The sequence below is a fragment of the Rosa rugosa genome, chromosome 4 (genome assembly GCF_958449725.1).
Source record: "Rosa rugosa chromosome 4, drRosRugo1.1, whole genome shotgun sequence".
In the NCBI taxonomy this organism is placed as follows: Eukaryota; Viridiplantae; Streptophyta; class Magnoliopsida; order Rosales; family Rosaceae; genus Rosa; species Rosa rugosa.
Window position 1 is genome coordinate 44658454 of NC_084823.1, and position 14846 is coordinate 44673299.

The 14846-nt window shown below is 38.1% G+C and overlaps 1 protein-coding gene and 1 long non-coding RNA gene across 2 annotated transcripts; one reads left to right on the forward strand and one right to left on the reverse strand.

Moving 5' to 3' along the window:
- Window positions 1-1578: 1578 nt before the first annotated feature.
- LOC133746354 (uncharacterized) lies at window positions 1579-2624 on the reverse strand. Its single transcript, XR_009864090.1, has 2 exons — window positions 1996-2624; window positions 1579-1876 (listed from the first exon to the last, which is right to left on the reverse strand). It is a non-coding gene; the product is annotated as an uncharacterized LOC133746354 (long non-coding RNA).
- A 604-nt stretch (window positions 2625-3228) lies between these two features.
- Window positions 3229-10693, forward strand: LOC133745198 (probable copper-transporting ATPase HMA5). Its single transcript, XM_062173219.1, has 7 exons — window positions 3229-3351; window positions 5114-5479; window positions 7301-8695; window positions 8809-9063; window positions 9283-9405; window positions 9532-10011; window positions 10113-10693. Exons 2-7 carry the CDS (start codon window positions 5168-5170, stop codon window positions 10527-10529), a joined length of 2982 nt encoding a protein of 993 aa, XP_062029203.1. The 5' UTR covers window positions 3229-3351; window positions 5114-5167; the 3' UTR covers window positions 10530-10693.
- The last annotated feature ends 4153 nt before the right edge of the window (window positions 10694-14846 follow it).

The window sequence follows — 14846 nt, forward strand, 5'->3', positions numbered from 1 at the left end:
TTCTTACTGGCTGGAAGCGAGGTGAGATGTCAAGGATTCACTGCTCCTGCACTTGTTGTCTTTGCCATACAGTTGTAGTGCAAGTTTGGAGTCAGTCATTATAGAGTTCCAGTGTGAAGTCTAGTGGTCATTTCTGTGTAAGAGATGTCGCCTCAAACTCGTTATAAGCAGTTCATTATTAATGAAGTTCTTATTTGATAAAAAAATAAAAAAATAAATAAATGATGATACAAAGAGAGAGACCAAACCAAATCTCTTCTGAAAACAACATCTTACGAATGAGGAAATTGAGAAAACTCAAATAATCTCTATTACAGGAATAAAAAATGAAAGGTGGTGCCAAGTCCCATCAAACTAGACAATTTGAAAAACAATCAAAATTAGCAAGAGCATCTGCAACTTGATTACCTTTTCAAAAAATATGTGAGGGTAGAAATTTCATTTGATGTGATAAAAATAATTGTTTATTTTTTATTGTTATAATTATTTTCAAATTGACAATATGACATATTAGCTAGACTATTCAAACACACACACAAATACGGCAAATATTAGAATGGCGGAGCGTAGGAAACTAGGAATTCAAACTTTGAATAAGCCATGGATGAATGAAAGAAAAAAATAAAAATAAAACACAGGCAATATTGGGTTGGGTAGTCCTATTCACACACCCATTTTCTCTATTCACACACCCATTCTATTTTTCTATTATTTTAATTCAATTCTTTTTCACAAATTACCCTAACTACCCTCCCATGTAATTATGTGTCCTTTAATTTTTTCTATTTGGCAAGTCAATCATGAATCAAACATCATTATACAATAAATCAATTTTCCTCATTTAAAAAAAAAAATCAATTTTCTTTTACCTATAAAGAAATTAAAAATACTATGTTCATTAAGTGGAATGACCTGTATTATTAGACAAGGAATATGCTTCCCAGGTAATTACGCTTATTCAACTTAATCTAAATTGCAAAGTTTGTCCTTGCATGATACATTCTTATTATTATTTAAGGCTGAGTGTTCTTTCAATACAGTTATCTAAAATACATTATATTAAGAGTTTCATATCATTGATTATGCGTGTGTCTACATTTGTCTATCCCCTCAGGTAAGTCTTGTTCAAACAATTTATTTTGAACTATACTCCAGTTTTTTTTTTTTTTTTTACCTACAAATTTCCCAAATTTGCAGACTACGTTTAAAAATGGCTTATTGCCAATCTATAAAAGACGAGAAACTCTAATAAGCTGGGTGCAATATTGGAACCCGAGACAACAAAGGAGTAAAGCATGCATCTTACCCATCCTACTTGTTTGAGGACAAACTTTGCAATTCAGATTCAGTTGGATGAACGTAATTACTTGGGAAACATATTCCTTGTCTAATAGTACATGTCATTCCACTTAATAAACATTTTTTTTTTTGAATAAAGGGCTGGTGCGGCTGCCTTCAAGTCTTGATTAATGAAATTATCGAATACAATGGGGGGACAATGAGCCTAAACCTCTTATTACAATAAGCACCTAGAAAACGTTCTGAAATACTAATAGGAGTCTCTACCAAATAGCTGTATTCAACTAGGCACCAACTAGCAAAGAGCGCTCTACTGGCGACTCTATTTGCTTTGAAATAACGGTGACATAACGGAAAGATAACTCGATATGTAACACGATTACAATATAGCCTAATTACCATACACACAGCTTTCCTACTATGTTGCCGCCGGAGGATAAATCCGACGACACTTAGCTTCACCCTGCCACTAGGCGGTAGCGACCATCTGACGAAGCAAGGAACTCGCTGCCTACCTAGAGCAGACAAGACACTTAGAGTGCATACACAGGCACAACCGCACAAGGCCCGATTAGCCCTACATGACAAGTGTAGGAAATTATTGCGCGCAAAAAGCACATCCAAACTAGAAAACATAAATAGATAAAAACTGTAAATAAATACAGCCAATGTACAGCCCAAAAATTGAGCCCTAACCCAAGCACAAGCCCAGACGAGGCCCACTAGCAATGTCCAAGCCCAAGAGACCAAAACAGCAAGGAGCCCAAATCCCTTCTTTGCCCAAATCAACACCTGCATCCACGCCGCCGCCCAACCACCATATCCACCGCCCAGCCTCCGACGTCGGGCCCCCTCCACCGGCGCGTTCCCGCTGGTCTGTCATGCCTCACCACTGTTGAAACGCCCAAACCTCCAACATGGAGCTACGCCACGATTCGAATCAAGCGCCATCGAGCCGTCTTCATCCAATCCATCAAGCCAACGCTCCAACCCAGCAAACCACCGATCCCAGCCTGCCTTCCACAGACAGCCACGAGCCGCTCCGTTCTGGTTTAGATCCATCTCCAGTCTGGTCCTCATCCCCAGCGACAACACAGATACAACCATTTCCCTACACCGAGAGAAACAACTCAAAGCCCCCTCCGACCTCAGCCTCCATGCACTGGACATGCCTACAACCAGACTTCCCGTTCGGCCGCACACAGCGTGCGTCGGCGCGGCCAGAGGCCGGCACCAGCACCGCGGCGCAGCCGGACAAGAACGACGGAAAAACTCAAGCACGGGCTTTAGGGTTTTAGCACGTGAGGCACGTTCTTAGTTGGACAGAGAAAATTATTTTTTTAATAATTTATAAACATATTATTTTTCCTTCATTTATAGGTAAAAGAAAATTGATTTTTTTTTTTTTGAAAAGAAGAAAATTGATTTATTGTATAATAATGTTTGATTAATGATTGACTTGCCAAATAGAAAAAGTAAAAAAACAAAAAACAAAAAAGAAACATAATCACAAGGGAGGGTAGTTATGGTAATTTGTGAAAAAGAATTGAATTAAAGTAATAGAAAAATAGAAGGAGTGTGTGAATAGAGAAAATGGGTGTGTGAATAGCACCACCCTATTGGGTTTATTGAAAATCCATGACAAAAAAAGATGAGTACTGTTGAAGATAGTCGGAATTTATGCAGTAACACATGAATGAATGAAAGAATTTACGTACGTACAAGTAGTTTAATGATAATTTTCTTTGTGAAAGTTTATTAAATATGAACTCTCAATTAAGTCGTTATTAGGTTCTACATGGTCTCTTTATTAAATTAAATAAGCCATAATTTCACATCTTGTTATCGTCGTATTATCGAGTTTGAGAAAGTCCACTTAATTAGCTTAATTAGTATAATTTCCCTTTTGGCTGCTGTCAGCTGTGACATATAGCTTCGTGGGGTGTTGGTAGGAAGCTGAAGCTCTACTATATATATCGTTGAATCCTTCATTACTTGGTACACAAATATTGCTCGCAGAAGCCTTCTGCCTTCAGTAAGCATATCTTCCAAGTAATGCTTCGATCTCTAGCTCTGTCTCTCTCTGTCAAACATATATTTCATACTTTTAGCTCAACAGATCTGTTCGTATATCAAAAGTAGAGGTTTCTAAGGATTTTATTCCTTCGAAATCTTCACTTACAGTACGTGATATTATTCCTTCTAGTCGATCTTTCATGTACTGCTGACTCGTGCAAACTATCCCATTTTCTGCTTTTTTTTTTTTTTTTTTTTTGGTCGTGAATCTCATTTTCTGTTTTGCTGCTCTTGTTTTAGTTATGCATCGGACGATTAACTGCCTTGAGCCCTAGATATAGAAGCAGAAACAGCCCAGCATACCCTAGCTATTCTATTTCATGATGATTTAGGAGAATGCAATGAAATCATTTACCAAATCCTTTACCAAACGCATCTTTGGTTTTTTTTTTTTTTAAATCTTTTTGGATATGAATAAACGGATCTTTGCCTTTAGTCAACCAAAAGACAAAAAAGAAAGACATGCATGGATAAATTTGGGACCGAACTTTTACAAAAGAAAAGGTTTGATGGATAATATTTGTGATTTTGTCATAAATACTTATAGCTCTATATCTTAGTACAGTACTAATATTTTCATATTTTGGACAATTTTTAGATTCACCAAGGTCATGAGCATGATTGCTTGCTCAGTTCTTGATTCATGAATTTCTAATTTGCATTTGCATATAAAACGTTATGTTAAGTAACTTTTTAGATATAATTTATGTAAAAGTTCAGTCAATGTACACTCGACCGTTTAATCATCAATTTGTATCAAACAAATAAATAATATTATAAACAACGACTAAAATGATCATTAGATGATGCTTTAAAAATATGAATAGTTCAAATTATGAAACCCCATAGTGAGAATTTGTATATTGAGAATAGATTGAATGCACAAATTCACTTAAGAATCATTTGAAAAGGTTTGTCATAAACAAGAGGATTGGTGAATGTTTTAGATTTTTTCATTGTTAAATTTTTTTTTTATTGTGGGTTAGCTGAGTTGTAACATATTGACTGGTTATCTAAAATAATCAATAAGGCGGAAGTCATGAGTTTTTTTTTTTTTTTTTTTTTTTTTGAATCAAGCCCACAGGGCGAAATAGTATATTCATCACAAGCCAGAATAGGCCGTTACATACCCTGCCGCTATTATTTAAGGACATAGACAGACAAGAAGGTAGTGGTAGTACCCACAGTGGTACGTAGAAATAGACCCACTCATTATACATTTCAGATCGTAGAGATAGTGTAGATCCTCCTTTGGTACTACGCCGGAGTAGGTTCATGAGTTTGAAGTTCACTCATCATAATATAATGGGATGGGCCGATCGGGTTGGACATTAAAAAAATAAAAACTAGAGATTCTTATAATTATTATTATCTATTTATTTTCGTTGACTCCAGTTGCGAAACCTAGAATCTTCGATATTTTGAAGGTGGTATCCAGTCATCCAGATGTGATAGATTTCACAAGCCTGATTATCAGGCTCAGTAATTTGGGGAGGAGTGGAAAACAACCTTTTGACTTTATTTTTCTTTAATAAAATGGACGAAATATTAACGAAAAAACAGAACCACCAAACATCATATTCATAGCGTTAGACTCAGGTTCATGGTGGAACCCCCCACCCCGACTTGTCGATCAAGCAAATCCCCACCTTTAAATCCCCCAATGATTCAAATCTCCCAACAACCTCTGATATTACCCTCCAATTTTTAAACGTTATTTTGTTTGTTTTCTTTTCAGAATCACCAACAAGCTCCAGACGTACCTACGCCACCCTGCTGCGTTTTTCATTTCATGGCGACCAAGTTCTTTGCTCTTGCGTGCATACGCAACAACAACAGTGGTGAAGGCCGCGGCGGCAGCGATTTGTCACCGCGGCCTCACTACCCCTCCATGCCAAAGTATCCGAAGGGTGTGGTGGCGGAGGAGACCACTATGGTGGTGGGCACCGAGTCCAAGGCCGTGTTCTCCGTCATCGGCATGACCTGCTCCGCATGCGCGGGATCGGTAGAGAAGGCTGTGAAGAGGCTACCCGGGATTCGCGAGGCGGTGGTCGACGTGCTCAACAACCGTGCCCAAGTCTTGTTCTTCCCCGATTTCGTTAACGTAAGTCCATTACTTTACTCTTTCTTTGCAGGTGAGAATCGTTTTGTTGGATCACTTGGATGATGATGCCACACTAAAATTCGATTTTATAACTTTTTTTTAATGTGTTTCTTCTCTTGTGGATCTAATTTTGTTGGGTGTTTTTCATTAATCATTTAATGTGAAACATGTGATTTAGTTTACCTACGTCTGCTACTTTTGTTCAGTTTCTGGGTAGGAGTCATTTTCCTGCATAGACATGCATTCGCTTTAAGTTGAGATTGGGATTATGCCAAATTGAGTTTTTCTTAGGGAGCTTCGATTAATTAAAAGCTTAAAACCTAATTAGCTTCATGACATAACATGATTTAATTATTTTAACAAAAATTATCTTCATCCACGGAACTTGGAAGAAAAATTGAGTACCCTTAACAATAAAGGGTTGGTATTAAAAAATTTGAGGATCTTGCTTATATTTGCTGTTTCTGTGTTTATATTTCAAATCTAAGTGGTCATAAGCAGCAGAGTACTTATTTAGAAGATATTATACTCTTGGGGGCACATAGAACCTGTATACCACTTTGATAAGTCCAAAGAATTTTGGCTAATATATATTGTTTCCAACTTAACCACTTACTGCGCTACTAAGCTTAGGACAATTATATTTGTAAGTTTTTAAAGACTTCGGTTCAATTTTGGGAGATAACTCATCTACTTATTATTATAGCTAATAAGAGAGAGTGTTCTACACAATTTCTCTCGCGTTCCCTTAAACCTTATCTTAATCTTCTGACGTAGTCACTTCTGTGCTCAAGAAAATAATTTTGGTGATAAGCAAAAAAAATCTCTTTCACACCAAGTACAGCCCAAACTCTTGCATATTAAACCACAAAAGTCAATCCATACAACAAACTTTACAAATTACATAATCACTATTTATTAATAAACTAACTTGAATAGAATACAGGACCTCAAACCAGATTCACTTAATGTTATTCAGCTCAACATTTGGGCTACGTAGACAATATTACTAAGCCAATAAGGACAGATTTGCACCTTGAATCAGAAACTTAACTGTTCTTGCTCGTCTTATATAAACGTTTTGCTCTCTTGCTAAACTTTCCTTGTGTGTTTCTATCAGCAACAAGATTACAAGAAACATTGAGCATCCTATTTAATATCATTTAAAGTCAACATGAAATATCAGAGAATTTGATCCTAGATAGAACTGAACAGAAAAAACAGGAAATAGTATCCTTTGCTGATCTTTTAGGTGCTGCTCTTGTGTTTATGTCTAAGATGACATTTTTCTGAGGTTTTGATTTAGTGTTTAGGATTTAGATTAGAAAGATAGTAGAAGCCTACAAACAACATCGTCATAGACATAAGTCCAAGATACGAAATCAAAAAGATTAGCAGCAGCTCCGAACTTATACAGATGAGGTTGCAACTGTATGAAAACAACTTTCTGTATGCCTCCAACAGTGTGGCTACAAACTGATTTCTACTAAGCATGAAGAGTAGTGGCTTCTATGGTTTTCTGTGTTTCATTTTTCATACTAGATAATACCAGGTGTTTAATTCAAGAGTGTTGAACCAGCTGGAGACATCTGTAGTTGAGCAAGTTTTGTGTAGAGACAATTCATACAAGATTTTAGATTCTTGGCTATCAATGTATATGAACTTGCTAGCATTATTTCACACTTCAAAATAGTTTTGGAGTTGTTATCAGGCTTCTATTCTCTAGTTTCATTTTTCATCGTTGTTCCCATTAGTTTTATGTAGAAGTTTATTTTTTCATACTTAATTAGCCTTATTTAGCTGTTGTTTTACACCTTTTAGGCAGAGACTATCCGTGAGACTATTGAAGATGTTGGATTTCAAGCAACATTGATTGCTGATGAGGGAAACGAGAAGTCCACGTTGGTGTGCAGAATAAGGATCAAAGGAATGACTTGCACTTCTTGCTCTTCCACTGTTGAATCAGCTTTGCAGGCAGTTCATGGTGTACAAAAAGCCCAAGTTGCCTTAGCAACTGAAGAAGCAGATGTCCACTATGATCCAAAGATAGTGAGCTGCAATCAGCTGATGGTAGCCATTGAAGACACTGGATTCGAAGCCATACTTATTAATTCAGGTGAAGACATGAGCAAGATAGATCTTAAAGTTGACGGTGTAAGGACCGATCATTCAATGAGAATACTTGAACAGTCTCTTCAAGCACTCCCTGGGGTGCAAGGTGTAGACATACATCATGATGACAGAAAAATTTCCCTGTCTTACAAGCCAGATATGACAGGGCCCCGAAATTTCATCAATGTGATTGAAACAACTGGATCCAGGCGTTTCAGGGCAAAAATTTATCCAGGCGGTGGAGCAGGAAGAGAAAATCATAGGAAGGAGGAAATTCAGCAGTACTACAGAGTCTTTCTCTGGAGTTTGATTTTCACCATTCCAGTATTTTTAACCTCCATGGTCTTCATGTACATCCCTGGACTTAAGCATGGCTTAGACAAGAAAGTAGTAAATATGCTCAGCATTGGGGAGCTTATAAGGTGGATTCTGTCTACTCCGGTGCAGTTCATCATAGGCCGGAGGTTCTATACTGGGGCATACAAGTCATTGCGCCATGGTTCTGCTAATATGGATGTGTTAATTGCCTTGGGAACAAATGCAGCATATTTCTATTCAGTCTACTCCGTACTGAGAGCTGCCACCTCCCCACATTTTAAGGGTACAGATTTCTTTGAGACTAGTGCAATGCTCATCTCATTCATTCTCTTAGGGAAGTACCTAGAGGTGTTAGCCAAGGGGAAGACATCTGATGCTATTGCCAAACTGATGAATTTGGCACCTGAAACAGCCACTTTGTTGACTCTAGATGAAGAAGGAATCGTGGTAGGTGAAGAAGAAATTGATGGTCGGTTGATACAAAAGAACGATGTCATCAAAATTATTCCAGGGGCAAAAGTAGCTTCGGATGGTTATGTGATATGGGGACAAAGCCATGTAAATGAGAGTATGATAACAGGAGAAGCACGTCCAGTGGCAAAAAGGAAAGGTGATACAGTCATTGGAGGTACTGTAAATGAAAATGGTGTGTTGCATATCAAGGCAACACGGGTTGGATCAGAAAGTTCCCTTGCGCAGATTGTACGGCTTGTTGAGTCAGCTCAGATGGCAAAAGCTCCTGTTCAGAAGTTTGCTGACCGCATTTCTAAATTCTTTGTGCCATTGGTATGTGTTATAAACTTATAATGCAATTTCATTGTTCCTGTATGTTTTCTGTTTGGTTTACTTGAAGGGATATTGTAGGATTTTCTTTTTAAAAAAGTGGTTATAATTTTCAGGTGATCATGCTTTCATTCTTTACCTGGCTTTCATGGTTTTTGGCTGGAAAATTCCATGGCTACCCGAAATCTTGGATACCGAAGTCCATGGATAGCTTTCAGCTTGCTCTCCAGTTTGGGATCTCTGTCATGGTTATTGCGTGCCCTTGTGCTCTAGGCCTAGCAACTCCTACTGCTGTCATGGTTGGTACTGGAGTCGGTGCATCCCAAGGTGTACTGATCAAAGGAGGTCAAGCATTAGAAAGTGCACATAAGGTTAGAGAGCTTCATCTTTTTTGCATTTTCACCCATTATGAAGTTGCATCGACAAAAAAAAAAATGTTAAAAAAGGTCTGAAGAATTGTATATATTCATTTTAAGTTATAACTGCTGCTGTATATTTTTATTTGGTTCACCAAGTTGTGGACCTTGATGGCCATGCCCTCCCAGAAAATTTGGGTTTGCTTCCTATGAATGTGATTATTGATGTTGTAGGTGGACTGCATCGTGTTCGACAAGACAGGGACTCTTACAATTGGGAAGCCACTGGTTGTTAACACACGACTCCTGAAAAATATGGTGCTTCGAGAATTCTATGAACTTGTTGCTGCAGCTGAGGTAGGCTTTTAACCTGTGTAAGCAATTGCTATATCTGCTTTATTAGATGGACTGAAATGTTTTTCAGAATCAAAATCAACATCTGAGCATGTATGTTAACAGTTCTTTATGACGCATACATTTCAGGTTAACAGTGAACACCCCTTGGCCAAGGCCATTGTTGAGTATGCCAAAAAATTCAGAGAAGATGAAGAGAATCCAGCCAGGCCAGAAGCGCATGACTTTGCCTCCATTACTGGTCACGGGGTGAAGGCTATTGTTCGGGGCAGGGAAATAATTGTGGGGAACAAGAGCTTGATGGTGGACCAGAACATTGCAGTTCCACTCGATGCAGAAGACTACCTAGCAGAAGCTGAAGGGCTGGCTCAAACTGGGATTCTAGTAGCCATAGATGGAGAAGTGGCCGGAGTTCTAGCAATATCTGATCCACTGAAACCAGGTGCTCAAGAAGTAATTACCATACTCAAGTCAATGAATGTTAGAAGCATAATGGTGACAGGTGACAATTGGGGAACTGCAAATTCTATTGCCAATGAAGTTGGTATTGATACTGTTATAGCCGAAGCGAAACCTGACCAGAAAGCAGATAAAGTGAAGGAATTGCAGGTACATACAGTGACTCTATTACGTGAGGAAGTTCTTAAGTTCATTCATGTTTATGTTAGTTATGCTAACAGGTTATTAAACTTCAAATATCTTATTCATAGGCTTCAGGCTACACTGTGGCGATGGTGGGAGATGGCATCAATGACTCACCAGCACTTGTGGCGGCAGATGTAGGAATGGCAATTGGTGCTGGCACTGACATTGCAATTGAGGCAGCAGACATTGTGCTAATGAAGAGCAACTTGGAGGATGTGATAACTGCCATTGATCTTTCAAGGAAAACCTTCACCCGTATTCGTTTGAACTACATTTGGGCTTTGGGATATAATGTGCTCGGGATCCCAATAGCTGCAGGAGTTCTCTTCCCATCCACTGGATTTCGCTTACCCCCTTGGATTGCTGGAGCTGCAATGGCTGCTTCTTCTGTCAGTGTTGTTTGCTGTTCATTGTTGTTGAAGAACTATAAGAGACCCAAGGAGCTGAATAACCTTGAGGTGCGTGGAATAGTGATCGAGTGATCAATAATAGACTTTTGGATCTTGCGTTTGTATGTATCTGGGAAGTTCTTAGGTAGTGTTTTGGCTGATGAAGCAAGTATATGTGCAGTGATATTACTAGAGACTGTTTGGTTTAATTTGCTTTTGTGTACATGTGTTGTATGAATGAAGTTTTCACTAGAAAACACTGGAGTCACAGGGATTCATAATCAAAATATTGGGTGGGCTAAACTTATATGTATATTCATAATCAAAATGTTGAGGAAGACCGGAAGAAGAAAAGTTTTGGAAGGAAAAAGAGACTTAGGACATCAACGCAATGATTTTTCTTTTCTAGGGTAGGCTATTACTAGCCCTTTAGGTACTTATTTTTTACTAGAATTCTGGGTTGGGCTGCAGCCTTAGGCATAGATCAGCTACTGATTGGAGTGACCATTTTAGTTATTTTGATTGATGTATAAAAGAATGGTGCGGTTATTGTCATCCTACTAACTACTTTCTTCACCCTATATTCTCTTCTCACCATATATATATATATATATATATATATATATATATATATATATATATAAAACTCAACCTGGCTTGAGATTACTAAACCAAAATCTGATGTTATGTTTTAATATTAGTAAACTCAACCGAGCGGAAGTGGAAAATGAAACATAACATAAAATTACTAATATTAAAACTGATTATTGAATTGACTAAGATTGAAAATTAAATTACAAAACATAAACTTACTAGTTTGAATGCATGAAGGGTTTACAGTGAGTACAGAAGGGAAAGGGAATGACTAAAGCGGAGACTACTCAACACATGAGTTGCTCTGCTAAAACTAGAGAGAAAATGAAAGAAGGAAATGAACTTGTAAAATGAAACTTGGTTTAACTGAAGGAGGGATGCTCCTTATATAGGACTTGACGCTCCGACATTTGGATCAGGGAATCTGCTTTTACTCGGAAAAGGCCAAAAACAGGAAGCAGCACGATTAGCTGTGTTTTTGCCTCGTGAGTGAATAGTAAAAAGTTACTATTGATGAATAGTGAATTGTCAGTCTCGTGAAAGAATAGTAAAAAGTTACTATTCATGAATAGTGAATTGTCTTGTATTGGCTTTACTCGAAATCTTCATATGGATCTTGACTATCTTGGTAATCAGCCCATCTGGCTGTTTTACCGGGAGTGCCTGGATGACTGTGATGACTGTGAGATGAGGATGAGGAGCGGGAAAAGGTTTCTTCTTCTTCTTCTTCTTCATCTTCATCGTTACTGAGGTTAGCAGCTTGTTCTAGGAGTTTCTTGGCTAACTCTTTCAATTCTTCTGACTTGGATGATGTATCGGATTTTGCTTTCCCCTTGGATTTTGAAGAGGAAGGTAACTTGTGGGATTGTGGCTTTGACTGAGAAGTGGATGCCAGTTGGGTTGGCATTGGAGTGACTGGAGATCTTGACTGAGAAGGTTGTGCTGGAGTGACTGGAAATTCTTCATTGAATTGGGAGATAATTCTTTCAATTTTGAACTTATCCCACCATTTGACTAGGAAGTGTCTGGAGACTACATGTTCTTTGACTTCGTAATGCCATTTAAAGATCCAGGGGAGCTTGTATTTGGCCATAAAATGTAATGCGACTGGAAAATTCAAGTCATAATTTGTGAAATTCATGACTGTTGAGAAACAGGTGACTGCATTCTTGATCTCTTGTGGGAGGATATCGAAGGGGCAACCATGAGCCCTCCACCATCCGAGGAACCATATTGGAAATTAATTGTCTGTTGAATTTGAAATCGAAATTTAAGAACCATGAATGACTGGAATCATCAGTTTGATGAAGGAAGATGGTATTCCATGCTTCTTCATAATCATAGTAATTGAATGAGAGGTCTCCGCATTTGTGGTAGGTGAAAGGAGGATCACCCCATTGAGAAAGAGAAATGATGCGAACTATGTAGAGAGAATGGTACAGGATTTTGGTTGGGTCTTTTTTGTCAGGAATAGGTTTAATGGTGATTGACTTAGTTTCAAAAAGAATATCTCTATAAAACTTTAATGACTTGCTAGGGTGACTAGGTAAAAAGTGAAAACCAGGAGGGTAATAAGCTTTGACTAAAGACATTGGATTTTTTAGATGACTCATGGTTGGTTCAACATAAAAAAGATGGTGAACAGTTTGCTGAAAGTAAGGAGAGGTTTTTTTGTAATTTGTTTGGGAGTCAGATTTGAATGGGTCATATTGGTTGACTAGGGCTGACTGGTAATTGGGACGATTAGTACCAAGGGTGCTACCAATGGTATTGAATCTATTACTGGGTGGTAATGGTAGGGGTGGATGTCCAGCATATGGGACTAAACTGGAAGATGACTCTTGTTTGACTGGTGTTGATGATTCTGGTTTGACTGTGTTTTTGGGAGCAGTTGGGCAAAAAGGGTCTTCGTTTACTGGAGTTGAGGGATTTCTCCGAGTGGATGATCGGGTCTTCATGTTTTGGAACCCTGTAGAAATTCTCGGGTTAGAAAGTCTGGAATGTGATTGTCACTGCCTTTAATGAATGCAATTTCAAAATCAAAAATACTTAAAATTGCCTGCCATCTGGCAAAGATCTGTTTACTAGCAATATTTTGAACATCTTTTTCTAGGACATCTTTTGCACTTTTGCAATCCACTCGAACTAAAAAAATTTTTATTTAATAAATCATCAATAGATAAAATTTCTTTTTTAATAGTACTGTAATTGCTTTGTGATTGATTCCAGACTCCGGAATAGTATCTAACAATTTGCTCAGGATGAGTAGGAGAGATTTGTTGTTTTAAGACACCTCCATAACCAACTTCAGAAGCATCGGTTTCGACAATTTTGAAGGAATTGGCGAGGGGAATGCCAAGACATGGAAGGGTTTTGACATAACTCTTGATTTCTTTAACTAAAGAAGTATGAACTGGTGACCAAGGAGGGGGGTTGGTCTGTAAACTATCAAATAAAGGTTTGCATTTCTTCCTTAGATTTTGATAGAAATCTGCCACATAATTTAATGATCCTAAGAACCTTTGCAATTGATTTTTGTCTAGGATGACATCAGGGAATTTGTTAGCAAACTGGATTACTCGATCTATTGGACTAATTTGGAGATGATGGATATTGAATCCTAAGAATCTAATATTAGTTTGAAAGAGTTTAATTTTGGAAGTAGAGACTACGAGACCATTGTTTTTTATGATGGTGAAGAATTGGTGCAAATGTTTCCAATGTTGATCGATTGATTGTGAGAAAATAAGGACATCATCAATGTAGACTATGGAAAAATGACTATATGGGTTGAAAATGTCATTCATAATATTTTGGAATTCACTGGGGGCATTTTTAAGACCGAATGACATGACATTCCATTCATAATGACCGAAAGGGGTGACAAAAGCAGTTTTGTATTTGTCTTCTTCACTAATTTGTATTTGCCAAAAACCAGATTTCATATCAAATTTGGAGAAAATGACAGCATTATTTAATCTGTTAATGAGATCTCGTTTATTGGGGATAGGATATCGAATCCATTCTAGAACTGTATTGAGAGGTTTATAATTGATGACTAAGCGTGGAGTTCCTCTTTCTAATTCGGCATTTTTCTGCACATAGAAGGCAGGACATGACCACGGGGATTTACTTTGTCTGATGATTCTTTTGTGAAGTATATATATTTGGTTGAGTTTACTAAACCATATATATATATATATTTTAAGGGTCCTTGACCAAAAACACTAAAATAAGCAATAATTATCCCACTTACCCTAGCAACAGATTTTTATTCCCACATACACAATCTAACAGCAAATGACTATTTTGCCCTCAAAAAATTAAAAAATTACCAACATTCCCACTCTGTCTCTCTCCTCCATCTGCAGCTGCGATCTTCTCTCTCTCTTCCAGAAAGCGCCGACCCGTGGAACTCCATCATCGCCAGCGCGGCCACCGGCGGCCTCTCTCTCTCTCTCTCTCTCCTCCAGAAGCCAACGCCTGCGATTTCGATTGAGATTAGAAGAGTAATCTCCGTCTTCGCCGAGATCGATCTCCGTCTCCGCCGAGATCGAGTTTGTCCTGGTTATATAAAATGGAGATTGCGATTGTGATTGTGAACAGATTATGATGGAGACTATGATTGTGAAGTAGAACCAGAAAGTAAACGAGCTTTGAACATCTTGGGGTGATTTTGATGGTGGCGGACTCGGAGACGACGAACTGGGTTTTGATTGTTTTGAACGGTGGGTTGGTTTGGTGCTTGGTGAGGGTTTGGGGTCTCGTTTTTGGTCGTCTTCTTCCTCTCTGATGATTGTCTGATGATTGTCGCCG

Coding starts and splice junctions, on each gene's coding strand:
- LOC133745198 (XM_062173219.1), top strand. CDS start 5,168: ATGGCGACCAAGTTCTTTGCTCTTGCGTGCATACGCAACAACAACAGT. Junction 8,696..8,808: donor CTAAATTCTTTGTGCCATTG/GTATGTGTTATA, acceptor TATAATTTTCAG/GTGATCATGCTTTCATTCTT. Junction 9,406..9,531: donor AACTTGTTGCTGCAGCTGAG/GTAGGCTTTTAA, acceptor CATACATTTCAG/GTTAACAGTGAACACCCCTT.